The sequence below is a fragment of the Hoplias malabaricus genome, chromosome 9 (genome assembly GCF_029633855.1).
Source record: "Hoplias malabaricus isolate fHopMal1 chromosome 9, fHopMal1.hap1, whole genome shotgun sequence".
Classification (NCBI taxonomy): domain Eukaryota; kingdom Metazoa; phylum Chordata; class Actinopteri; order Characiformes; family Erythrinidae; genus Hoplias; species Hoplias malabaricus.
The window spans coordinates 353,682-381,453 of NC_089808.1; the positions used below are offsets into that span (position 1 = coordinate 353,682).

At 42.7% G+C, this 27,772-nt stretch overlaps 1 protein-coding gene across 1 annotated transcript; it reads right to left on the reverse strand.

The window, feature by feature from the left end:
* Nucleotides 1–7,647: 7,647 nt before the first annotated feature.
* On the reverse strand, nt 7,648–26,464 carry LOC136707061 (insulin receptor substrate 2-B). The gene is made up of 2 exons (XM_066680933.1): nt 22,633–26,464; nt 7,648–10,614 (listed from the first exon to the last, which is right to left on the reverse strand). Exons 1-2 carry the CDS (start codon nt 26,162–26,164, stop codon nt 10,610–10,612), a joined length of 3,537 nt encoding a protein of 1,178 aa, XP_066537030.1. The 5' UTR covers nt 26,165–26,464; the 3' UTR covers nt 7,648–10,609.
* Nucleotides 26,465–27,772: the final 1,308 nt, after the last annotated feature.

Below are 27,772 nucleotides of genomic sequence, written 5' to 3' on the forward strand. Positions count from 1 at the left end.
CCTTGGCACTGTTGCATTTTGACTAAATGTTTCAGTAACACTTCTGTTTATGAGACCAACATAATGCCCTTATATTAGGCTCATTGAGTCTTTAAAAGGTAAATAGCTGTTTATATTTCTATTCATTCATTCATGTTTTGTAACAGATTCATCCTGATCACGGCGGCTGTAACTCGACTGATCTGTTTTTCAGAGCACTTTTAATGCTCTGATAAGTCTTTGTCATTATTAGAAACGACAGATAATTTGCTTCTAAAAGTGTACGGTTGAAATAAGAGTTGATATGTTATTATTTTTTATTTCTCTATTATAATGTGTATTTTGTAAAATGCACCAAAAAGAAAATTATAATAATCTTTTCTGCTCCAGTGTGTGAGATGAAAATAGCACTTGTGTAAGTTGTTCTGGATAAAAGTGTTTCCTTAATAATGTAAATGTATTTTAAGAACTGCTCTGGAAATGATCATTCGACTCTAGTTAGTGTTTTATAAAGTAGTTTTAACAGTTAATTAGCATTCATTGGCTTAATAAATTATAAGAAGCTAGATAAAGCTTAATAAGCTCATAGCAACTGACACCAATACTGAATAAAAGTTTGTGATGCAAAACATACTGAGCGTGCTCTGAAACGGTTTAAATAATTACCTTTAATGTTTAATAATGCAGTAAGGAGCAGAAAGTTAATTATCCTCTTCTTCTGGCTTTTATTTTTAGCTTAAAAGGCTTAATAAATGTGTTAAAGTGTCCTCCTCTGCTTTTTTATATACCTTTATTTGAAACTTTTTTTTTACTTTGATACTGGACTAAAATGCACCTGAATTTAAAAGCCACTAGAGGGGGTAGTGTTAACTTTTTAATGGCAGGCACATAAAACTTTGACCACAGGAACCTAAGCCTTTAACCTTTAACCTTGACTCTGACATTAGGAGTGTTCCTTCCAGCAAGGATTTTAGTGAAACACAATACGGCCTTGATCTTGTTCCTGGACGTTTAGCTACACGACAACGGCAGGAAAATACTGCAAACCAAGACACGTATTTACATCTTCTCTGCTCCAGAATTTTACACAGAAGTGGACGTTTCAAATGCCACATTCTACATATCTTTTAATCAAGATCTGTACAAAGAGCCTGGTCAGACTTTGACAGATGTTCTTTCACAACCCCAGAGCTTAGTGGAGGTTAGCAGCCTCTTAATAATCTACAAAAGGTCCAAGTGATTCAGTGTTGCTCGTGATGTTTTGCTGCTTATCCATCTGTAGGATCATGGAGCAGCGAGCAGTGATCTCTTCACCTCCGGCTTTCATTGACATCACATATGGAACTCCTTTATCGAAGGCTCATTTCTGCTGAGGATCCAATCAAAGATTTCCTCTGAAATTAAGAGTTTATCCCCCCTTTGCATTAACAGTTTTTCTCCATCTGTGAAGGCTATGTGTTATATGTTAAACATTTCTGTGAGGGTTTGGAAGCATTCAGCCATGTGAACATCAGAGGTGAAACTAAAGGATTAGTTTTTTTATCCACAGCAATCCGTTTCAAATATGGAATGGTGCTCCCTCGTATCACAGCCCAGTGCTCGACAGTTTGAACCCCTCTAGGCATCAGGGATTGAGGGCCCTATGAAAAGTTACCACATTGGTACTACCCCAAAGTTCTAATACGTTTTTGCTCTAACATCCCCCTCTATGGAGAACTCTTGCAAATAACACTGTAACCCTGTAGAAAGCAATGGTGTCCAGATAAATAGGAACAAATATCATAGAAACAGAAGCTTTGCTGAAAATCAAACTCAGAACACAAAAGCTGGCAGCGGAAACCGGATGCTCTGACTTTAATTTGAGGTTTGCACTGGGGCTGAGAGCTGGGGGCTTGTTGGCTGGTCTTTTGGCTGAACAGGCCCTGCGTGAAGCTGTGGGTCAGAAGTAACAGTAGTTGCTGTGCTGGACTATTCACAGCAAGGATCGCATCTCTTCCTCTTGAGTGACACGGACAGTTGTAGTGGACCCTGTAATTGAGCAAGAGGTGCAGCAGGTACAAGGAGCAGCACGCAGATTACAACTGATCAGAAAAGGTTTGGGCAGCATTGGTTTAATTATCAGGAAAAATAAGCACACATCCTCTACAAAGAAGCACAGTCCTGCACAGGGGAGGACACTTCTACTGTTAAATAACAGCATTTTACAAACAGGAAAACATTAATGCAGAAACTAAGCTTTTTTTATTTGTTTTGTTTTTGTTGTTTGCTTCAGTGTCTTGATAAAAGGCAGATAATAAACAGTAAAGATGCCATGTCTGTGTTCTCTTTAAAGAAGCTGTAATCATTTCCAGTCTGAAAACTGAATTAAAAACTTATGCAGGTAAAATTTAAAAATGAATGTAATTGTTTAAAAAAATCAGAAGCTGAGCAGGAAATACTTCAAAATCTAAAGTGTCCTCATTTAATTTTAATACGTGGCCTGCTCTGAGCACTCAGTTCAGATTCTGTCAAATGTTAGTTTAATTAAAACCACACGTTATTATGTCCTGTATTTAACATGAAATATTCAAAAGAATACAAAATAATAATAATAATAATAATAATTTAAAAAAATAATTGGGTTAAGTGTTTAACTCTAGGAACCAGGTGACCTTTCCCATGCCACTAATACACACTATCAGTTAGTCACAGTTCATATCTGGTGCCTTTTAACCCAGATATGATGCACATGGAAGTCAGGAAACTCCAGAAGCATCTACTTCTGGACATACAGTTGGTCACCTGCTGCGTCAGAGAACTGGGCCCTCATCGGAGCCACTGCTGACTGAAGGGCTTATGATTAAACCAGAGCTCAGTCCGGTTTGTTTGGAGATCAGACCTAATGAGGGTGGAACTGGAAGGGGCACTGTGATTTTTTTTTTTTCTTTGGCCGTAGTTCATAGTGTTTCCAGGGATTGGGGCATTGGAGCATAGGCTAGGAACTTCATTCATTCATAACCTTTCCCTTAACGAGTTGTTCAGAGAAAGTACCCTGCGGATGAATGCCCATTCACACTGTTTTGAAACTCAAGTCCACTACGACAAATACTACATCCCTAGAGAGTAGCACAGCTAATTACTCCAGTGCCATGTTAGAAAGCAAAGACAGGCATCACATGCTGATGGCCCAAAAAACTGTCCCAAAGGACTTGACATTCTTTTTGCCCTGTCCTAAAATGGACAGACAGCTGGAGATATGCAGGCCTCTTAATGACGCAGGAATACCTCTCTGTAGTGGCTCACCCCCATGTGTTTTCTACCGGCAAAGATTGGAGATGCTTCTCAAGTCAATTAACAAGTGGACATTGCCGTTTTTGCAGTTTTCAGAGTGTGGATATCAGTGTCGTATCGTGCTAATGGTTTGAAGCTTACACTGGTCTATAATTTCATACTTATTTAGACTAATTCACACTATGAAATTCTAGTGTGAGTACTAATACTCTTTAGCTCTTATTTTGAATTAAACCAGGCTTGCATTATACAATTTACAGAAAACGAGGGGGCCTTTAAAATAATCTCATCTACAAATGAGGGCAGTGCTGAAAGTTTGGGGACCATTGGACTAACCAATAATATGCTACCAATCAGAGACTAACAAATTATAAGATGCCAATCACAAGAACCACTAATCATAGGCCACGTCATTTTGAGTTAGGTTTTTCATTACTGTCTAAAATAATTAATCAAGAAATGTTTTAAATAGTTTTTTAAAAGATTTGAAAACTAAATACACAAAAATCCTAATATTTATCAATTCATAATTCCTGGAGGACCTGGAGGCTGTGAGTTCGAGTCCCGCTCCGGGTGTCTGTCTGTGAGGAGTGTGGTGTGTTCTCCCTGTGTCTGTGTGGGTTTCCTCCGGGTGACTGTCTGTGAGGAGTGTGGTGTGTTCTCCCTGTGTCTGCGTGGGTTTCCTCCGGGTGACTGTCTGTAAGGAGTGTGGTGTGTTCTCCCTGTGTCTGCGTGGGTTTCCTCCGGGTGACTGTCTGTGAGGAGTGTGGTGTGTTTTCCCTGTGTCTGTGTGGGTTTCCTCCGGGTGCTCTGGTTTCCTCCCACGCTCCATAAACACGTGTTGGTAAGTGGATTGGAGACTTAAAAGTGTCCGTAGGTGTGAGTGTGTGAGTGAATGTGTGAGTGTTTGTCGCCCTGTGAAGGAATGGTGACACATGGTGAAGGACAATCTGCTTTCTTTTCTTTCCACCATTTTGCCATAGTAAAAATTCCAACAGGTGTTTCACAGCGGATACATCACCAAACAGGACTCAAGAGCAACAGGTTTAAACATGATAGAACTTCTGCTAGGAGAACTTCTTGTGCTTTTGTCCATAAATATCCACAAAGCCTAATGGTTAGAGGACCGGACTTGGTATGGGAAGGTTGTCGGTTTAATCCATAGGACCGACAGGAACATCCATGGCTGAACTGCCTTGAGCAAGGTACTGAACCGCCAAATGCTGGGGATGGCTCTAGGTGTGTGTTCACAGACCCTAGTGCACTAGTGTGTGTTTACAGACCCTAGTGCACTAGTGTGTGTTTGAGGTCTTTGCCACAATTGGGTTAAATGCAGAAGACACATTTCATTGTACTTTGTACAATGACAAATAATTGCATATTACATTACATTAGGTATTTTCCTGGATGGACAATGGTCATCTTACTTCCCTGAAAAGTGGTCAGCTTGTTAATTATCTAGCTAACAGATTTCTCCAGCAGTTGGATCCCTTTATAGAGATAATGGTTGCCCTGCTGAGGTGCCTCAGTTAATACACACAGGAGGTGAATAAGCTCAGCGCTTCTGGGAAAAGATCCGACCTCCATTCAGAAGTACACTCCTAGAAGCCAGTCATCCGCTTTGCACAAGCTGCTTACTCACTGCTGGCACTAGCTTTATATGTGTTTGTGTTTCAAATGGTACATAATGTGGTGTGGGAATGTCTCTTATATCCTTATGTAGACAACAGGAAAAAGGTCATAGATCTTTTTTATATTTGATAATAAATCTGTTTGATAAAGAGCTGGGGCTGTGAAACCCAAACAGATCCGGAGGTAAATGTTGCTAAAGGTCAACAACAACGGCACTGGTCAAAGTACAGCAAAGACCTCAGAACGTAGACCTTCCAGAAAGGTTTTTTGTTTGAAGTGGGAGGCAGTTCAGCAGTGGCACTGTTTTAAAACCCTCAACATGTCTCGTTAGGCTCAATCATTTTACAGTCAGTGGTGTTGCGGTTATCATGTTTATGGTCAGTGGTGTTGTGGTCTGTGGTGTTGTGGTCTGTGTTGCTGGGGTCTGTGCTGTTGGGGTCTGTGGTCTGTGGTGCTGGGGTCTGTGGTGTTGGGGTCTTTGGTGCTGGGGTCTATGGTGCTGGGGTCTGTGGTGTTGGGGTCTGTGGTGTTGGGGTCTGTGGTGTTGGGGTCTGTGGTGCTGGGGTCTGTGGTGTTGTGGTCTGTGGTGTCGTGGTCTGTGGTGCTGGGGTCTGTGGTGCTGGGGTCTGTGCTGTTGGGGTCTGTGGTCTGTGGTGCTGGGGTCTGTGGTGCTGGGGTCTGTGGTGCTGGGGTCCGTGGTGTTGTGGTCTGTGGTGTTAGGTCTGTGGTGCTGGGGTCTGTGGTGTTAGGTCTGTGGTGTTGGGGTCTGTGGTGTTGGGGTCTGTGGTGTTGGGGTCAGTACTACATTTTAATCTTGAATTAAAAGCAGTTTTACACTGCAGTGGTGAAAACCTGATGCCACAGAGAGAACTTTCTTGGAAAAAAGAAAACCTTTGTTAAAATTTTGAGATTAAAATCATCGTGAAATGATATTGCACCAATTCTCGCATTCAATTTAAAATAATGAAATTAAACCTGGAAAAATTGGGATATAATGTTTTGAAATGACAGCTTCAGTGCCTCTCTCCTTCTGCTCCTTAGACAGAGTCCAGAGCGGTGATGTTAGCGAACAACCTGAAAAGTCTGTGAGCGGAAGATGAAAGAGATGTAAAAGCAGTTGACTGGCCGCTCTGCTGATGGACTTCACTCTGCTGAGGAGCTTGTTTAATCATGAACCTGAACACTGGCGATTTGACTCGCTCTGACAAATCCCCAGCAGGTGGCGCCAAACTTACTTTCAGCTGTGATAACGCACCCCTCAGGCAGTTGTGGATTTCTCTCGCACTCTTCACATTATTGATACCTGGGATGCCACAGTCCTCCAACACTCATATAAATCTCAAAATACGTCCTAACTAAAGGCAGAGCTGTTTAAGGCCTGTTAAAGCAGTTAAAGCCCCCTAGCCACAAGGGCCCCTTTGTAAATATGTAGCATGTTTATTGTTGCAGTGTGTTTAACTTAGTACTTACGCTTTTTCTTGATCAGTTTGGATAGTTGTACAATAAACAAACTTAGAGGTGATAAGGAAGCTAAAAAGGCCCTGGTTTGAAGTCAAATTAACACATGAATCTTTAACTGCAGCATGTACTATCCATCCATCCATTATCCACCGCTTATCCGAAGCATGTACTATTGTGGGGAAATGCAGTTCTCTCATGTTTACACTCTGAAGCTCTGTAACTTTTAAGGTGGAATGGAATTTTTGAGGGAGGAAAATGACTGTTGTACATGGCACTGTTTGAATTACCACAGAAACTCATTTGTTGATCAAGTTTAATTTTGTAGCACTTTCGGTCGGTGTTTACTTTCATGCAGTTCGCAAACTTTTAACAACTTTAAGAGCTACAGTAATGAGGTTTGATATAAAATAATTGTGCTGAAAGTGTTGACTGGATTTCTAAGGTTATCTATTAAGAGAAATGAATACAGGAAAAATCTGTAATTGGACTGAGAATCGAAAAGTGTCCAATGTCTTCTCGCCATCTCGATGTGTTCTTGTGAAGCATTGTGCTACAAAATTCACATTTACTTATCATCAAATGTAAGTTACATCTACAGCACAATGTCAGTATTCCTCACCTATGCAGCAGGAATAGAGCAATATCCTCATATCTGTCTCTGCTTTTCAACTTCCGAAGGTCTTTAAAACCTCCAGTTGTTGTTTACGTGGTGTGAACAGAGAGAGAGTGTTAAGCAAAGGACAGAGACTCTGATTTATTTATTTTTTTCCCATTTACTGGGGCTTCTTAAACACATTAAACTGGTTTAGCACACGGACTGGAGAGCTAGCAAACGGTGAGGAAATATCCTCCGAATTTAATAAAAAGTGTTTTTGGAAAATCATGAAGCTCACACAATTAAAGCTCATTAATTAATATAATAATTATGAATATAATAGCGTGCCCATGAAGTATAGCATAAATGTTCTTACTGCCACCTAAAATACACAACATAGGTCACATTCCACGGATGATAATAAGGTCAAACAAATAAGCAAATGGAAAAACAAGAGTGGGTTCAGCACACGTCTGACGGAGCTGTTTGACATGAGGTGGAAACAGACCGCAGTTGTTCTCATTGATGTGCTACTACTGTTCTAAATGTGGTTTACAAAACAAACATCAAAGTCCAGGGTAAATGGAGGCCAGTATTCTTTCAGATGTTTTACCTCTCTCACACACACACACACACACACACACACTTTCTCAGATGGAGCCAAAGGCCACAAATAACTCTACAAAGGAGCCATAGCTACATTACCACATTTTATTGCAATAGCTCTATTGAAAGCAAAAAAAAAAAAAAAAACCCTGATAAATATAAACACTATGCGACTCTCTCAGCTATCAGTCTCCTTTTCCCCCCAGAGGAAAAAGAGGAGAAAAAAAATCAACATGGAAGAAAAAGCAACAGTATGTCCAACGGACGCAGCCATGAACAGATAAAACATTTTGTCTTCTTTTGTTTTCCCTTTCAGAAGCTACAACAGCGTAATGGAGGAGGATCAGATCCACCATAAAACAGCTCAACTCTGCCAACAACAGCATTCAAAGGATCCAAACACGTGTACCATGTCGTAATTATTCATATCATCGTCATCAAGATTGCCACTGTCAGTTTTTTTTATTAATGCTTTTGAACACAGCAGCGAATACAATGCAACTGTAAAAGAAAAAAAGAAAACCCTACATTTTTACAAAAAATGCAAAATGCCTAACCACTCTGGGGAATGACCCGACTTCCCCCAACTCTTCCTCAAACTCACAAATGAATATGATTCAGAAAAGGATCCAACAATTATTAAAAGAAAAAAAAAAAAAGAAAAGAAATTAAACAATTAAACAACATAATAACAACGATAATAAACTTTCATATTAATGCCATATCAGTGTGGATCTGTATGTAGTTCACATTCTGTTGAAATATGGACTGTCATTACTCTAAAATGTAGTAAATCAACAGAAACCGTGACACAGCACAAGGCAAAGAAATATTCACTCGAACAAATAGCTGAATTTTATTCATGTTCTTTCTGGACCGTTCCGCCAAAGCTGAGCCATGATAGGGATCTCTCTCTGTCACACATCACTGCGCCCGTGACCAGAAACATTTAAAACTGTGTTCAGGGAACAACTTCTTTTATTCATACATTACTTTCTAGTTTAAAAAATGGGAGAGTGTTGAACCCAGTGTTAAATAAGGCCCATTAGTGTGTGTTTTCTCCTCTAAATTAGAGTCGGATGATGCTCTGATCTGTGCTCTTTAAGACATCGGTCTGATACAAAACGAGGGGCACAAAGGAAGAGCGCCCTTAACCAGAAGGGACTGAAACATTTAAGGACTTGAGTTTTTTCCCCCCTTCACATATTTAACATCCCGCACCAACAATTGTACAACATTCCATGAAAATATCTCTTTTGTTATAATAATAATAAAATAATAATTATATATTTGGTTCAGTTCTATCAGACGTAGTGAATTAAAAATGGGCTTGGATTGAACATACCCAGCAGAGCTGACGACAATGTACCGCTTTCTCCATCTCCCTCCTTTCTCACTCCTTCAGTACTCTTTTAAAAAATAATAATAAACAGATTTACGTAGGACAGTAAATCTCAAACAGTAAGGCAACATTCAGCTTTAATCCTGTCCCACAGCTTCCTACTGGAAGTACTCACTCAATTATGGCACACCATGTGCACAACACTGAAAGCGTAACCTGTGGCAGGTCAAACCTGCGGGTTTTGGGAGAGTTTTCGCTGGTTACTCCACATTTCTACACAATACAACTGTTAACATGTAAACAATTCAGGGGCTTATCCATTTTAGAGAAAGTTTACAGAGGAAAGATGATGATACACACGAGTAATTTCACTAGAAACTAAAGGGCTCCATCTCCATCTGAACACATTTTGACCACTAATCCCCATCACAACCACTTTAAAGAAATGTGTCTGCACTTCGACTACAGCGCACCATTTCAAACTCAATCCTCATAAAGGAGGTGTTTTTTTTTTTTCATTCATTCACTTTGCCTTTGAGACGTCAGGGCTACACCATAATAATTAAAAAAAACTCCACACATCTCATTTACTGAGTGCGTTCATTAAGGAACCATTCACTGAAAGCTTCTGTAACCAACCAAAGGTGCTTCTACTGTGGCACTGCTCTGAAAAACCTCTTTGGGGGAGCTTTGTTTGTGAGTGTGTAACTGAACCCTAAACAACTGAAAACATTTGACCTTTCCTTAGCAATTTACAAAAGTAGTTAATGCTTAGGCCTTAAAACCTCTCTCTACACTTTCTCAATGAGGGAAGCTTTCCGTGGGCTGTTTTCATCGGTGTCAGTTATGGCAAAGCTATCCATGACCCTACTCTGGCCCGGTTAGTGTTCAGAGACCGCAGCAGGCCTCATCTGGCATTTTGCTTAGTCCCAGAATAGATGCTTCCTCTTTTCTTCCACTCTAACACCCCCCCGATGCCTGTCCATCAGCATATTTCATATTTGGCAGAGAGGAAAAGAGGCAGGGTGTTCCCTACCAAGGAACAGAGGAGGAGTGGAGGAGAGGTAGGTGACATTTGGACTGTGTTGCAAACGAAGAATATGCAGCAGATCACACGTGGGGCTCAACGTAGGTCTGACGCAACACCACCACATCACAGCCTTGTGATCCCCAAATGCATTATGGGATAGCGTTGATAGTGGAATTTCAAGGACTTCGTAGCTGGCATAGCACACAAGCCATGAGGGTAAAACTTAAAAGTTTTCATTCCCAAGGGGAAGCCAAACGTTTCACAGGCAAACCCCTGAAAAATCTATACTCGTATCGTGCAACGTATCAGCAAAGAAAAAAAAAGATAATTAATTAGAACTTCACCTGAAATCTAAGCTGCAAAGAAAAAGGCATTTATTCAAGATTAATGCTAGTAAATGGCGTACCAGCCCAGACTGTAGATCACTGGGCTCCCTGCATTCAGCTAAAAAACATCCCTTTAAAGGCTGAAACAAAAAATAAATTCAAAACCAAAACTATCTAAAACAAGCAAAATAATCGAACTCAAACAACACAGATCCAAAAGATAACGCTGTCTGACAGAATATTTTCAAAGGGACGACATGAAATCAAAGTGGAGGTCCCCTGGTGTTGTTTCTGCAGTGTGTGTGTGACGGGCCGATGACGGCGAGTTGGGTCTCCAATTCATTGAAATGCAGCCAAGCAGATCATCTTCATTCTAGTTTAAAAAAAAGAGAGAGAGGAAAGACATGATTAGACCAGATACACCATATAAACTCTACAGTTCTCCTTAATAAAGAATGATGTCAGTTGAAGTGTAGGAGACATGGCTGTTGTCACAGTTCAGCACATCATTTGATCTAATTCTGTACAGAACATGTTATACTTTACCATAGTACAGTGCAGTATAGAAAGGGGAAGTGAAAAAAATGTTAAAATTCACCTCATTAACTCAAATATACCCTTCCTTTCTCAAAGCCGTTCTACCTGTGTCTGTCCCATCATCACCTCATCCGCCCTGGCATCCCTAACCCTTCGCGTTCCCCGATGCTTCTGGTAGGCAGTGGGGTCATGCGCTAGCCTGGGTTGACCCTAGTGTGGACAAGCAATGCTTTTGATACAAGGCTTTGTCTGACCAAACAATGATGGTGGGGGCACAATGCTGGTGCTTTTAGAGTGCTCGAGCCTGCAGCCGTCTGGAGCGTGAGGAATGCAGCTGGCTTTGTGTAAGCAACAGTGAGCTCTGCCGAGGCACCACAGGTCCCCAAGTTCCTCCATCACAACTCACAAAAACACCCAACACATGCCCACAGCATGTAAACAACAACAACAACAGCAGCAGCAGCATTTGCAACAGTCGTGCCAAGTGTGGCACAGCAGGGTGGTGTCACAGTAACACAGCTTCAGGGACCTGGAGGTTGTGGGTTGCAGTCCCGCTCTGGGTGACTGTGTGGGTTTCCTCCCAAGGTCCAAAAAACCCCACATGTCGGTTGGTGGATTGGCAACTCAGAGTGTCCATAGGTATGAGTGAATGTGTGAGTGTGTAATGCCCTGTGAAGGACTGGCGCCCCATCCAGGTTGTATTCCCGCCTTGCGCCCAATGATTGCGGGTAGGCTCCGGACTCACAGCGACCCTGAACTTGATAAGGGTTACAGATAATGAATGAATGAATGGAAAGGGTGGACTCATGGTCCCAGAGATACAGGTAACTGTCCACACCTGGACCTGCATGGATAGCTACAAATAGTGGTTTGATTATTAGGTTTGTCTACAGTTATATTCCTAAAGAATGAAGAGCCATTGATATGTTTTCATGTAAAAGTTAGTGAACAGTTCCTCTGTAGGGAGCAAACTTAAATGTCAGATTTCAGACGGCCGTTTTTAATTAATTACTCTTTCAACATACGAGGGGGGTGGGTGGGCGCAAAAATTAAATATAAAAAAACAAAAATGAAATGTGCAGTCGTCTGCACGAGCCACACTTTGTTTATCAATGTGTTTTTATGCGTGAAAATGTGAAGTGTGTTAACTGTAGAGCAGCGTATCTAAAATAATTGAGTGTGTCCTTGCTTTAACGCCATCTCAGTAGGGGGCTGCTGCTTTGTTGAATCAGGAGCGTAAGGAGCAGAGTGAAAACACTGAGATGGAGGTGCATTTCTTTCAGAAAATCCGTAAACTGTGTAAAACTCATTGTCCGTTATAACTGGGTGTATTTATTCTACAGCAGGGCTTTCCAACCGTGTGTGCTTTTTTATTTCTGCTAAAAGTTTTCATTCCATAAAATCAGGAGTTTAAAATATATATGCTTCTGCTTGTTTGACAGGAAACCTGCGGCCACTGTCCAGTAGAACTCTGACTGGATGATTAAGGACTAATGCAGTAAAATTAATAAAATGCAGTCGTCTTCAGTTTCTCCCCAACGCTGAGTGTGCAACTGTCAATTAATGTTACTTATGACTATTACTATGCTGTGATCCTTGCTCTGGAAATGAGGTCCAATTATCTTTAATCTGTCTGAAAAACAGTGGTTCCAAATGTCTTCACTCTTACATCACCTCCCACATGCAGACACGCTTCCATTGCATCACTGTAGAACCCCCCCTTATACACGACAAGTACATCATGGAGCAATGCCACAGCAGCGTGGCACTAAAACAGGAACAATGACCACACTCCTGCCTCGCTGTCTTCACTTCACAAACTATTTTAAGGCCTGTGTTTCCACCCGGAGGTGCTGGGATTGCCCCTGACCATATTGGCAGTGCTCACTTTCTCTGGTACCTTTCAGAACACTCTGTTACAATGGACAGCTGAACCCTTGTGTACCAGACGGTGTTCAGTTCTTTCCATTGTCACATTACCTTCTCTTGGCACCACGTCCTAGGGAGGAGAATTCAAGAACCATAGGAAAACACAAAGACCCATAAAAGGCAAAGGAAGCCTCACACATTACAGGAATATTGTGTGGTGTGTTCAGTGATCCATTAATAAAGTCACGGTGAACAGTTCTTGTGATTATCAGTTACACTCAAATACAATTTGACATATTCAGAATGGGTAAATATCAAATGACTGTTTCATTTTGTTAATTCTACTGTTTACCTATTGGGAAAAAGTACTACGTCTGCCATTTCAAGGCCACAATTTGTGAAATTCTTGCTGCAATGTGTTAAATTCGACAAATGATATGCAATGGTGAATTGAAATGTGGTATGAATGGTATTAGAGAATGCACTTTGGGTGTTTTTGTAATTTAAGAAATCAACAGTCCTTTGATGAGCTACACACAGTCGTTGTAGTATAATCATTAGTTGTGGTGGTTTCCATGAATGACATACCACAGGCCCACACAGTAGTTCTAATGCAAATCAGAGCCCTTTGAGTGGTGACTTATGAGTTAAGTAAGAAAAGGCTCTGTGAAATCTGTCAAATTAGTAGTACTTCTTAATAATTTGTATCAGCCGTGTTGTCGTTCTTACTGAACCACAATCAGTGCATCCTTAACACTCATAACCAGTGTCCACAAACCTGGGGAGAATTTTCTGACTTCACATCTAAATTGCTGTCAGCGCATTTCAACGGAGCACCTCAGGAAACATGCACCGTGCCTTCCTTGAAAAATGACCCCTTCTTCCTGTCCAGCGTGTTCCCTCTAATCCTTTAGCTGGGATCAAGGGAGAAGCCCCCACAAACCTTGAGTGACTAAGAGCAACACCTGCTGCTGGGCAGCTCACCGCTTTAGTTTTAGCCTGACACATCAAGCTCTATTTACAGCTGTCCAAGCTGCTAGCTTCATACTCCTCATCTGTCATTTCCTCTTGAGTTCTTACCATTTTTTTGTCCCCTTAAATCATTTCTGATGCTTAACAGTGGGACACACAAAGCAATTCGCTGATTAGACCACTCACATGGAGTCCGAACAGCTTGTGGCAGAGCTTATATGATAAGCCACATATTAGAATAAGTGTTCCCATCAGGTCCATGTGCCATTTAAGCCTACTTTCAGATTTAAAGTCAAACTAAATAAGAGAGGTCTTTCGCACTACTCATTACGTTTAACCCATCCAACCATTCGTTAATTCCATGAAAAGTTTTTATTAAACACCAATCACATTTGCCAACGTTAAATTAGCCCCAATTATGTGCCGGCAACGTCAAGGAATCTCTTTCAAAAGAAACTTTTAGGAGCTCTCGGATAAAGTCATATTTATGCAATTTCCCGCCAAGTTTATGGTAATTTCCCTTACGTAAAACGAGAGATAAATGTTTAGATTTATTGTATTATGAAGTGATAATTGTGCCGTTTTCCATCACGTGGAGAGAAGAGTGTTATGAAGTGGCACAAAAAACTAATCTGAAGGTTAACACATTAGCCTCATTCAGAGGTGGAAGATAATTAAACTGGTCAATTACACACTGAAGTGTTTTTGATTCATTTTATATTAGTTTTCAAATTAATACACTATAATTGTTCTGAACAGTAAATGTGTTTTTTTAAATCTGCTTTAAAGTTGTTTATGGTACAGTTACCAACAACATCCATCCCACCTTTGAATGAAAATATTTCTATACATCCTTCTGTCCACGTGCATCTATAATCCTCCAGAACATATATTTTATTAATGAAGGAACACGTCTTTTTTTCACCATTAGTCAGTATCTGACCATTTAAGAGCAGTGCACTAAATGTAACTCTACCTCTGTGATTCCAGGAGGAGTTCCTCTCATTGTTTACTGGGTTCATAATTTCACTGCTCTCCTCTGTGAATAATTCTTCATACTATTTTACCTCATTGACCACATTTACAGCTACAATTACATACACACGTTATGAACTACGATTGTTCGTAGAACTATTATATTAACATCTGCATTGTTTGTGTTCAATGAGAAAAAACAACAACAAAAAGAAAATACCATTAAATCAGTTAACTACATGACATTAAACTATAATTAATCTATTGTTCATAATTTCTGATGATTTTATTCATTGGTTCAGCTTCCAGACGTGTGATAATAAAAGGGAGAGGGTCTTTTTTTTAATTTATTTTAATTTTCAAATATTTAATATGTTATATTATATTTTATAAAAATTTAAAAAATACCTTCTCCTTTTTATTAATGCTTGTAATTAATAATGACAGGAAAATCCCTGTCTGAAATGCCCTTGAGCAAGACTCCTAATTCCCAAACTGCTCCCTCGGTGCCAAAATTATTGTAATTAAAAAAAGAAAAAGAAAGTAAAAAAGCCGTTTGGACATTAGGAGTCTTGCTCAAGGACATTTCAGACAGGGATTTTCCCACCAGTCATTGGGATTGAATCGGCAACCTTCCAGTACCAAGCCCGGTCCTCTAACTGTTAGCCAATGGCTAATCTGTATTTTCCCCAATGGATATCCACTAGAAATCAGATCTGTATGAAACATACTTGAAACCAGATTTCGATGGGTTTAATGGGTACACTTACCCTAACTATAAAAATGTTACAAAACTATGGCTGAAAGGCTAAAGAACTGTGATGAGTGCATTAAAAACGCAAGCAAGTTTTATGTCTTTACTTTTTATGTTTACACTAATTACGGCTGAAGCATTGACAACTTCACGCTGCTGAGTGTAAGAGCTACAGTTTTATTACAGGTGACTGTATCAATAATGCTTTAATTTAACCTAATAACATGCAGCTTGTGATCTGCATGTAGACGAACTGAACAGTCAGCACTAACTAAGCAGCCACGTGTTGTGACATCACAACCCTAGTCCTAGGCTTTGTCAGAGTGACAGTACGAAGTGAAGACATCATAATGGTTTCACATCAAACAGTGAATGTGGTGTTATTTTCCCCTATACACAATGCTGAGATGGCGTGACAGGAGCAGTACACAGTCATAGCATTGGCTGCATGTGTTCTGAGCCAGGCTTCAGAGTGGGCTTTAGAGAGACAGAGCAGGCCAAGCTGCTAGGATTTAAAACACTTACTCTGAAGAATAATACATTCCTAGAGCTCCTGAGACGACCTCACTTACAACTTATTTCAAAACACATGCTCCTCAGAACACACACATGCCAAACACACAACACTACATCACACTCCGGTAAGCAATTTCTCTGTGTCCCAAAGGGAACCCCAACAGATTAAGAAGTAGGAACTTAAGATCACAGACCACACACACACACACACACACACACACACACAAACAATGTTATAAATAGGACAAATTTCCGTTGACTCTAACATTTTAGGAACCGGTTTTAAAGTACAATCCAAGCTTTTTACTGAAAGGAAGCACAAAATCTAAGCCCATCTTTGAAGGACAGACAATCTGCTGAATGCTATGCTTTGGTTTGGTTAGCAATCTGGGATAACAGATCAGATCATGCAAGTCAGCTGGAAACATCAGATACCACTGAAGGTCAACGCTGCAAAAAAACTATTTAGTTAAATATCCCACTTTAGGAACATACAGGTGCATCTCAGTAAATCAGAATATCATAAAAATGTTAATTGATTTCAGTAATTAAATTAAAAAAGTGAAACTCATATAGATTCATTACAAACAGAGTGATCTATTGTGAGTGTTTATTTATTTTAATGTGGATGATTGTGGTTTACAGCCAATGAAAACCCAAAAGTCATTACCTCAGAAAACTAGAATATTATATAAAACCAGTTAAAAATGATTTTTACTATAGAAATGTTGGCCCATGGAAAAGTACGTACAGTATATTCACTCAGTACTTGGTCTGGGCTCCTCTGCATGAATCACTGCATCGGTGCGGCGCGGTGTGGAGACAAGCAGCCTGTGGCACTGCTGAGGTGATATGGAAGACCGGGTTGCTTTGATAGAGGCCTTCATCTCGTCTGCACTGTTAGGTCTGGTGTCTCTCATCTTCCTTTTAACAATACTTTAGGGCAGGTGAGTTTGCTGGCCAATCAAGCGCAGTGATACTGTGGTTATTAAACCAGGTATTGGTCATTCTGTCAGTGTGGACAGGTGCAAGGTCCTGCTGGAAAATGAAACACACATCTCCATAAAGTATAGTCAGCAGAGGGAAGCATGGAGTGCTCTACATTTTCCTGGTAGACGGCCGCGCTGACTTTGGACGTGATGTAACAGAGTGGACCAGCACCAGCAGATGACACTGCTCCCCAAACCATCACTGACTGAGGAAACTTCACACTAGACTCCAGCAGCTTGGACTGTGTCTCTCCACTCTTCCTCCAGACTCTGGAACCTTGATTTACAAATGAAATGATTTACTTTCATCTGAAACAGGACTTTGGACACTGAGCAACAGTCCAGTCCTTTTCCTCCTGGGCCCAGGGGAGACGGTTCTGGTGTTGTCTCTGGGTCATGGGCGGATTGACACAAGGACTGCGACAGTTGTGGCCCGTGTGTGTGGTGGTGGCTCTTGAAGCACTGTCTCCAGCAGCAGTCCTTCCCCCGTGGAGCCTCCTGAACCACACTAAGGGACCATTTTAAAGTCTCAGGTGTTGTGTGTTGATTAATCTAAATTAAGATAATGACCTTTGGGTTTTTGTTGGCTGTAAGCCATAATCATCCACATTAAAACAAATAAAATAAAAAAAATAAATTACAAAAATAAATTTGTGTCATTTGAGAAATCAGATCTTTTTTAAAAATCATGGCTTGCCACTTGTTACAACTTTATACTAAGTGTTGATGATTTTAAAAGGCCAATTTATAAATCTGATTTTGATGGAAGTGTTGAAATTTTATGAAATATTAAGATATATACTTTCCCTAACACTCCCTCTGAACACAGCTGTCACACGTAACGTCAAATTAGATTTACAGTGTAGGTTTCTAGCATAATTATCCATGACTCGTTTAGCTAAACAGTTAATCTAAACATCTAAACAACGTTTAGCTAAACATCTTAATCTCCAAGTAAAACATTGTTATTAAATAAACTCGTTTCATTAAATCCGTTTTACTCAGTCATGGGCAATTATTTAATTTATGAGGTGTATCTAGAAAGTAATGTGCAGTTTAAAAAGAAATTGTACAAATCAAACACCCACTTAATTCAGCTGCAAACAAATAGCAACCTGACATTAAAACCCATCCATAATTTGCTTCGTACAGATTGGGTTACCTTCACCAGAAAAGGCTCTTTTATATGTTTACTAGAAAATACAATATGATGCCTACAGGAAAACAACTTTAAAAGGCGTATGTCAATGTATCGTCTGCTCATCGTCATTTATAAATGCCTTTGGACAACAATGCCTTTTTAATACTCACTATAATAACAGTAAAAACTTACACCAAAGTGTCCCACACTAAAGAGCGTGACTTATGTGGTGCGTAGTGGTGTGAAGAAACTGTATTTGATGGAAAATAATTTCATTAATTGAACTTAAGTTAAATCCTGTGTGCGCTCCTGTGGTGGAGGACATGTAAAACACACATGCACAGTGTGTTCTGAACCTGTCATCCCTCAAACATAAATATAGGGCCACTGGTTTTTAAAAAGCTCACACAAAACATTTCCCCAGGACAGGGGCAGTGTCATTTAATACACCACACAACACCGTACACCTTAGTTCACCTTGCTGGCTTATTTTAGACTTTACTGCAGGGATCCTATATTTTGAATCTTTGTAACTCCAGCTTTGGCAGACGGAGCCAAGACCAGGCTGTGTAAAGCATGTTTGTGTGTTGTGTGTTATGAGCTGGAAACACAACACAACACACACACACTGTTACAGATCTACTAGACACTGTATAAACAAACATGGGGTCAAGGTCTCTTTTGGGAGGGGAAGTGTGTTTGTGTGAGCATGTAAGGGGCGGGGGTCAAAGTTCCACTGTGTTACAGTTCATATCAGTAACTGGACGCCAGTGAATATTTCCAGTTATGGTTTGTTTAATACTGACTTAAACAAGTCAAGGACAAATGACAAACAACAAACTTTATCTAAATTTACCCCTGAATGAGAGAATTCTTAAATGATTAATAAAATGGAAAACTAAGTTTCACCTTTTTGGAGTGTGTAGACATTTTTTCAAGTCAAAATTTAAAGGTCTATTCGGCCACATATCCTTTGCCTCGCGCATTAACAATGAAGACAGAAAAGTGTCAGACACAATAGCGTTTAACTAAGGCTGTGTTCACATCTGCTTAAATCAAACTCGTTTTCAACCTTGGTGCGGTTCGCTTGGGCACGTGTGAGAGAAGTAATTGCAGTAAATGCAGACCAAAAAAAACGCATGGTGTGGTTTGTTATTGTTGAGAACGTGATCTGAACTGACAATAAGGTGCATGCCGCAGGTCGCCGTTAAACTGTATTCGTAGCCAGGGTGTGCTCTGCATATTGGACACGGTACGCAGGTAAACAGAGAACTGGATCAGAAATGAACTAGTCCAGAACACGTGATCTTCTTCCTGTGTTTACGTTCTTACTCCCACCTCAGTCAGGTCCGACCAATCAGCAGTGAGAACATTCTCATGTTTGCTGTGACATGTTTTGGTGCGCTTGGGTTTTTCAGTGTGTAAAAACAAACCAAACCAAGGGAGAAACCCTCCAAGATTAGGAGCTTCTTAACTGATTCACTACAGGTGTGAAAACGCCCTGAGAGTGCACGATACTGACGTGAAGAATTGAACGATATGTTTAAAGAACAAGAGGTTTTAAGTTATAAATTTATCTGATAAATATTACACAGGGTACATTACCTTCGATGAGCAACGTGTTGTTTGACGTGAGACTTGTGTCATGATCAATGTCTGATTCATTAATTTGACTGTTTTTATTGCTCTGCGGAAATAAAGGTTACCCTTCTCTGTAAAGCCAATATGGAAACATCTAGCCTTAATTTATCATTTTCTTTATATACGGGCATCTGTAGGTGTTGGATAACTGCCTTGAGCCATAACTCAGCAAACAGCGAATCCACAGATCAGCTACAAAAACACAATACAGCCACGGCTTCTTTTCAAAACGTTTGGAAAATATGTACCTAAGGTTTATACAGCTGTGTTTTGTACAGAAACAATCACTCTGGACTTTTAAAAAATAAATAAAATAAAAGGATAATCAGTAAAATTCATATTTAAATCATTCTCTGAACATTTTGATTGTTTTTTTCTGTCTGAAGCTTTTTCTTGTTAAAAGAGCATTGTGTGTGCACACTCCAGACAGAAGTGTTTGTTTATCGTGTGTGTGTCATGCGCATTATGCAGCCAAAGGAGCTCACTGAGTAAATGAGTGTCCAAACATGACTGAGTGTGTTTTATGAGTGTTTTTAACACAGGGAAGGGGATGCGCATACCTGCTGTAGTCACTTCCTGCTTTAAGACCAGAAATGACTAGCAAGTGTACTACAGAGGTAGATAATAGCGGTCCGTAAATATAACGTATGGCATGTACAGAGAATGCTTGCTTGTGTACAGACATTCAGTACCGTTTCATCTACTGCAAGGAACAGTGTGGCTCTAGATACTTATTTCTGTAATGTACCAATCAGGAACTGCCAAAACGGCCCCTCGGCCTGTTGTGCCACGCTAAGCCTCTGTTGTTGTCATGGACCCAACTATTTCTCTGCCAGTTCCAGGGATTCCTGACTGTGGCTTTATCCACAAGCTTTGCTTTCTGTCAGTGTGATCTAGATTAAATCAGAGCAATGCATGAGTCAAACCACATAAATTCATTAAACACTGCTTATCCAATGCACAGCCCCACTGGGAATTAACAATGTCGCACAAATTTCATCTAGCATAAATAAATACCTCAATTACAGTAATCTCTCGCTTACTGCTCGTCCAGGCCTCTTGCCCTCTATCTGTCGCCTGCTTTGTTTGGGATCATACACATTCAAACTGGTCCACAACAAGCCACACATGCTACAGTCAAGTCTGAAAAAGCATAAGACCAGCCCAAGATAAATTAGTCTTGGGTGCAAGAGCAGTTCTAAAAATAACCTCTTTCTACCCTTTTTCACACTGGCAGAAGCCTGCACTTTAGTCTGAATAGTCTGTCCTGTTCTCCGCTACCGTCTGTTTACCTCAGGCCGCTTGAAAGCCGGGGAGCGAGCGGTGAAAAGCACTGTGTGGCATTGGAGGCGCATTCCTGTGTAGCTATGCGCTCGCTAATTTACATTCCAGCACCGCAAAGAGCACACATACCCCAAAACCAGACAGACTGTCACACTGCCATAGCCAAAACACTGCAGCAGCATCCAAACACAGTACAGCAACACTGCCCAGAGGATCAGAGTTCACAGCCTGCCTCCAGGGCACAGGGCTGCCAACCGGGCCAATAACGCCACAGGTTCAGTACGAGTAGTGAACTTTACACATCCTGCAACAAAGTGTACCATTACCACGTCAAAGCCTGTCCAGGTGAGAGCTCAGCAAGACAGGAAGCAAAACTGTTACATTTCTCAGCGCTGATGTGTTTCCTGTAACATGCAGCATGTGCCACAACACGCTGGGCCAATTAGCCCACATCAAAGAAAAGAAAGAGGACGAGTCAGCAAAGCATGCAGATGCCTGTTCTACTAAAACAAATAGACCCCACACCTGGCTGAGAGAGAGAGAGAGAGAGAGAGAGAGAGAGAGAGAGAGAGAGAGTAAAACAGAAAACTCTCACCAGGCTCAGACCTACTGTGTGTATTAAACTGAGCTTCATACGTTTTTTTTGTCTACTCCAACCTCAGCCACAGAAAACCTAAAAATCCTGACACATTACAGATCATCAAACAGTACCATGACTCACAATTCTGCCATAATCACCCATTTTTACTCACACACATTCATCACCGCTCTTACACACCTCAATCACACACAGGTGCTGCCTCCACTCCCCCACTCTCTCCCTTGGTCCCTCTCTCTCAACTCTATGATAAACAAATGAGTCAGCCAGGGCTTGCTGAGAACACTGACTCACTCTCCCCTGTTCTATTGCTCACTCTGCAGACACACACACACACACTTAAAAAGCACTAGACATGTGGGATACGAACAGTCAGGCAGAAGTTGTAGTCCAGTGAAAGATGTGTAATATCACAACGATGGAGCGTATTAATGCCAAGTCTTAAATTACAGAGGAAAAGCTAATATCCTGAGTTGATTATTAATGTCTAAACTGCCTGAAATATCAAGCATCAATGCTGTCGAGATGAGAGAACCGTCAGGTTGGCTACTGAAACAGGAGCGTGGAACAGACTGAAATTGCTGTGTCATTTCTACTGAGTCGGAATAATCAACAGAAAACAAACACCATCCCCCAGAAAACACACAACATCACACACTACGACAAAAAGGGTCTCTGACCCCTTTCTTCTCAAAATTTACCTTGATATTTTTGACAATTACATTACAGCTTCTTTACAACAAATACAACTTTGCTCTACTGCTAAATTAATTACTTTATCTCATTAAAGACCAAGGAAATAAACTTGCATTTGCACAAGAGGGTTGTGTTTGACTTAAATGACTGCAGCACTCACTGCAACTTAAACTGGAGGCATGCTCTTGAAAAAGATATTACAATAATATTACAATAACTGAATCACTATCTCTCACTGAAATATTGAAATATGCACTGAAGGGCTACATGAAAAAAAGACTTAAGACTGAATGGTTCATTGTGAAGTGTTGTATGCATAAGGCCACAACCCTGAACTGGATAAGTGGTTATAGAGAATGAATGAATGAATGAATGAATGAGGACAAAGAGAAGTGAAGAAGAGGAAGATGTAGACTAACCTTTAGAAACTGCAGTGATTCTTTCTGATTTAGAGAAGTCTATGCTGGCATAAGCCCCATTTTCCAGGAGGGGCACAGCAGAGGGCGATGAAGGAGGGGCATCTAGGGTGCTTCCAGCACAAGGATCTTCTCTCAGATCCAGGGCTATATAATTGAGGCCATTCTGGTGTTCCATAGATAGAGTCCTTCCAGTCCTCACAGAGGAGGAACCTGCTTCAGCTCTGTCCGAGCAGCCGGATGCTTCCAATACTTCACCCGCTGGTGCACTCTCCACACACATCCACGCACTGTCAAAGGATGGGGAGCTCTGCCATTTACTGCCACCAGTCTGAGGAGCACCACTAGGCACTGAGGCGCTACTGTTTTGACCAGTCCCACACGTTACCTCTGAAGATGTGACAAAGGTTTCAGAGCTGTGTCTCCGCCTGCCCTGGGGGTCCACGCGAATGACCTTCGGCTCAGGAGGGGGACTAGAGCTTGGGTAAATCTGCTCCCCAACACGCAGGTGCTGCAGCATAGTTGCGGGGCTCCTGGACTCCTCCTGTCGACCAAAGGTCATCTCGGTATAGTCATCTGGCCGACCCGCACTGACCCCAAAGCCATGGGAGGACGAGGAGGTCACGGGCCGGATGTATGTAGGTGGGTTCCAAGGAGCCACCAGAGAAGGTCGCGGAGACTGGCTTTTAGGTGGAAGGCCGTCCACCTCTACACTCATGTAGTCCTGGGGGAGTGGTGAACACCTGTGCTCCCGGCTTGTGCCATGGGCAGCAGGGATGTCCTCTGTAGTGAGTGGGCAGACAGAAAATGTAGCCTGATCCCCAAACTCAATATTTATGTATTCTCCGGGACTGGAGGGGCCTTCTGTGTCCTTGCTCACCCGGAATGAGCTGTGGAGAGTGCGTTGGCTAAGGGGCAGGAGGTTGGGGCGAGCAGCTCGTCGATCTGTTGCATGTGCATCGCTGCAGCCATTGTGCTGGGGTATATTACTAGAGGAACACCTACCACTCTGCTCAGGTGTGGCAGTGGGAGAGGCATAACTGGGTTTGGCTGGTGAGCTCATAGGAACATATTCATCATGCTCATTCCGATTTCTCATCGGGGTTTTGTACGAACGAGGGAGTGAGAAGTATGGGCTATAGGACTTGGGTGTCTCAGGAGTGGTAAGTGTGTAGTAACTGTCATTAACCAGTTTACGTCCGACTACTGCAGGCTTGCTCTGAGACATGTCCATATATTCGCCATTTTCACTGCGTTCGGCACCTCTTCGACTGAGACCCCTGTTGCTGATGTGAGGGCTGTCTGGGGCTGAAGATTCCGCACCCCCACTCCCACCTGGCAGCATCATCATGTAGCCTTGAGAATCCATGTGTTGGGAGGCGGCAATCTGGATCTGTGGGGAGGCAGAGAGAAGACCACTGGGTTGCATAGGCATGTATTCTGTGTCACGTAAAGAGGGCACAACGCCAGCCATCATCGGCATGTATCCATCATCTTTAAAGGAGCCCGCGCCCCGCAAAGCTGGGGGTCGTTCCTGGCTGTGTTCAGAGCTGGAGCTGTAGTCGGAGCGGAGAGAAGAGGAGGTGGAGGCAGGCTGGCCACTGCTGCCCAGAGAGCTTCCCTCAGCCCCAGCCTCGTCCAGCGAGAAGTTGGTCTGAGTTGTTTTCTGGTAAACAGCAACTCCACTTGTGCCACCACCTCCGACATGTCTGGTGAAGGAAGGAGTTCGTCTCCTGAGTGACCCCGTCTGTGAATCTTCATCAGCGCTCTCATCCCGAGAAGCCTCCCCAACGCTGCCACTGAACATGTCTCGGTTCCAGCCCATGGCCATGTAGTCACTGAGACAGTGCTCCTCTCGTATGGGCGGTGTGTTGCCGAGAGAGTCTGGCGTGTTGCTGCGTACTCTGAAGTAGCGGAAGTCTCCGGGGCTGGAGCCATATTCGTCAGAGGAGTTGAAGCCCCCATCACTGGGCGAGCCACAGATGGACGCACTAGAAGGGCGTGTGATGGTGTCAGTGACGGAGCCATGGCCGCTGCTGCTGGACACGCTGACTGGACTAGTGGTGGAGGGGAAATGAGAGACTGGTAGAGAGGCTGAGCGGGCATGGTAGGTGGCACCTGGTAATGCCCTTACGTACCGGTTACTGGCTCCGCCACCACTGCTGCTCTCCTGTCTGCTCAGATTGGCACGGGCTGTGTTGAGGTGCATCAGGCTGCCTGTTACAGAGCGGAAAGGCCGGTTCATGGTGCCCTCGCCCTCACTGGAGGTGCGAAAGCGGTATCCACTTGCACCACTGCTCTTACTGCTGGGTGGGGTGCCCACCACCGATTCGGTCCGTGACCGGCGCTGGAGCCCAGTTTGGCTGGGAGGGAGGTTGCCCAGGTGACGTCGAGTGGTGATAAAAGCCATGGGATTGGAACCCGAAGACTGACTTTTACTCCTTGGCCTGAACTCTGCAAAAGCTTTTAGTGCCTTCATGGTCTCTAAAATGGTTTCGTGCATGTTCTGCGCCACTACCGAATCATCCACTTGCATCCACAATTCCCCAGGGCCGATGGACGAGGAGCGGCCGACTTCGATAAAGAAGAAGCTCTCAGAGTGGCCGCAGCGCCTGATGTTCATCAGCTGGAGATTTACACACGGCGTTTCTGAGTTGAGTTTCACCAAGTGAATGGTCTTAGAAGAGAGGCACAGCCTGTACACACCAGTGAGGTTTTTAGTTTGGCCTAGGCCTTTGGGTTTCACGTTAACCTGCCACACCTCCTTAAAGACCGTACCCGGGGTTACAGTGCCATAGCCGTCATCGAGCTCATCCGCGTCCATGTGGCCTTTTTTGCCCTCGCTCATGAGCTCGCTCAGAGCCAAGTACCAATCTTCCTGATCTTGCTCATTATCAGCTACAATCGCAAAGTACTCATCTTTAGTGTAGAGAGCTATGAGGTGTTTGTTCTTTGAATCCGCCCTTTTGTTTACAGTGAAGCACTGGTAGAGATAGATGACCCTTTTGGGAGGAGACGCAGTGGCTGCTGCCCCTTCCGCAGGGTTGGCAGCAGCAGAGCGAAGGCTACTACGAAATTTCTTTTCACTGTCATAGTACTCCAGTCGGCTCGGCCCTAAATGACTTGACGACCGTAAGACAAAGAACCTCTTATGGCCGTGTTTCTGTTTCCTCAGGTACCCGCACTTTCTGATGTCATCCACTCCGTCTGTAGCAGCGGCACTGGCGTTCACAGCGGATGTAGCCTGTGTGTGGCTTGAAGCAGAAGCAGCGCCCTCATGTACCGGGTTAATAACACAAGACGAGGTTCTCTGTGACTCGTTATCCGAATGCGGCGGCTGCTGCTGCGCTCCCTTCGACTGTGCAGCCTGGGCTTGAGCGGGAGGCGGTAGGTGTTGGTGAAAACGAGCGCTACTATGCGGAGAAGGAGGGGTTTCCCCGAGCGCGGTGTCACCGTTTGCCGTCGGTTTACTCCCAATAGCCCTCTGCTGAGGCTCCAGCATCAGCATATCTCCCTTCTTTGCAAGATTTGCCATTAAAGAAGCTAAACGCAACGCCGACTTTTACCTCAGCTGTAGTGTTGTGGTTCGAGGAGACCCCATTCTTGTTTTTGTTTTTGGGAAGGGGAAAAAATCGGCGTCTCTAGCAGCAGCGGCGGAGAAGGGCGCAATTTATTCCTTCCAGTAATGTGCTCCCGTAGGCCGCTTCATGAAAACGGATATCCAGCCAACGCGAGCCCAATTCAAGCCACACAACTGCAACATGACCACATTACCCGTTTCTATTATCGGTAGATCCTCCTAGAGTGGCTGCCAATCTGCTCTCCTCTCTCTCACTCACTCACTCTGTACACATCTCTACGGACCATAGCACAAACAACACGTGACCTCTGCCTCACTCCTCTATGGGCGGAGCCATCTGACGACGCCCCGCACCATTGGGTCAGCGGTAAGATTAGAAGCGTCCGCCAAGATCCTCAGCCAATTACAGCGTCATTTGTGGATTCGTCATTAATATCCTCAACCAATGACTCCGCTCGGAGTTTCATTCAACTTACCCCACGCTGATGATTGACAACCCTCTGATCCAATAGAGTAACGCTGTGCGGTGGGCGGCCCTCAGTAAAAACAGTGTTCAGTGGCTGAAAAACCTGAGTGAAGTCGAAGGCGTCCAATCACATTTTCCCTCGACCCAACACTTCCTTTAAACCCTGGGCTTGGTACCAAGCGAATAAAGCTGCTCGATTCCAGAAATGGTGGGTTCGATTCCCGCTCCGGGTGACTGTCTGTGAGGAGTTGGTGTGTTCTCCCCGTGTCCGCGTGGGTTTCCTCCGGGTTCTCCGGTTTCCTCCCACAGTCCAAAAACACACGTTGCAGGTGGATTGGTGACTCGAAAGTGTCCGTAGGTGTGAGTGTGTGAGTGAATGTGTGTGTGTCAGTGTTGCCCTGTGAAGGACTGGCGTCCCCTCCAGGGTGTATTCCCGCCTTGCGCCCGATGATTCCAGGTAGGCTCTGGACCCCCCGCGACCCTAAAAAAATTGGATAAGCGGTTACAGATAATGGATGGATGGATTCCAGAAATGGTGGAGTCGACTCCGACGCTGATCTCAAATGACGGGAATCAAGTAGATTCTACGCAACAAGCTTGAGCCCAAAGCAAGAAATACTGTGGAAAACAATTATGAAAACATAGAACTTAGAAAATTAACTATTTATTTGAAGGGGGGAGGGGCTGCTCTTTAATTTTCCCATTATGTTTAAATTATTTGATATAACAACAACACATAACAACACATGCACATATTAGGATATAGATGACAAAATGTACAAATAGAAACTATAATAAACAAATAGAAATTAATTAATTCATTCACTATCTGTAACCCTTATCCAGTTCAGGGCGGCGGTGGGTCCAGAGTCTACCTGGAATCATTGGGCGTAAGGCAGGAACACACCCTGGAGGGGGCACCAGTCCTTCACAGGGCAACACACACACACACACACACACATTCCAAATAGAAATTGCAAAAACAAATGACATAAATAAATAGAAAATCGAAAAAAAAGCCTAACCTAATCTATTTGGGGGGGATTTAAATACATGTATTCATTCAATGATTGTCTGTAACCGCCATTCCACTTCAG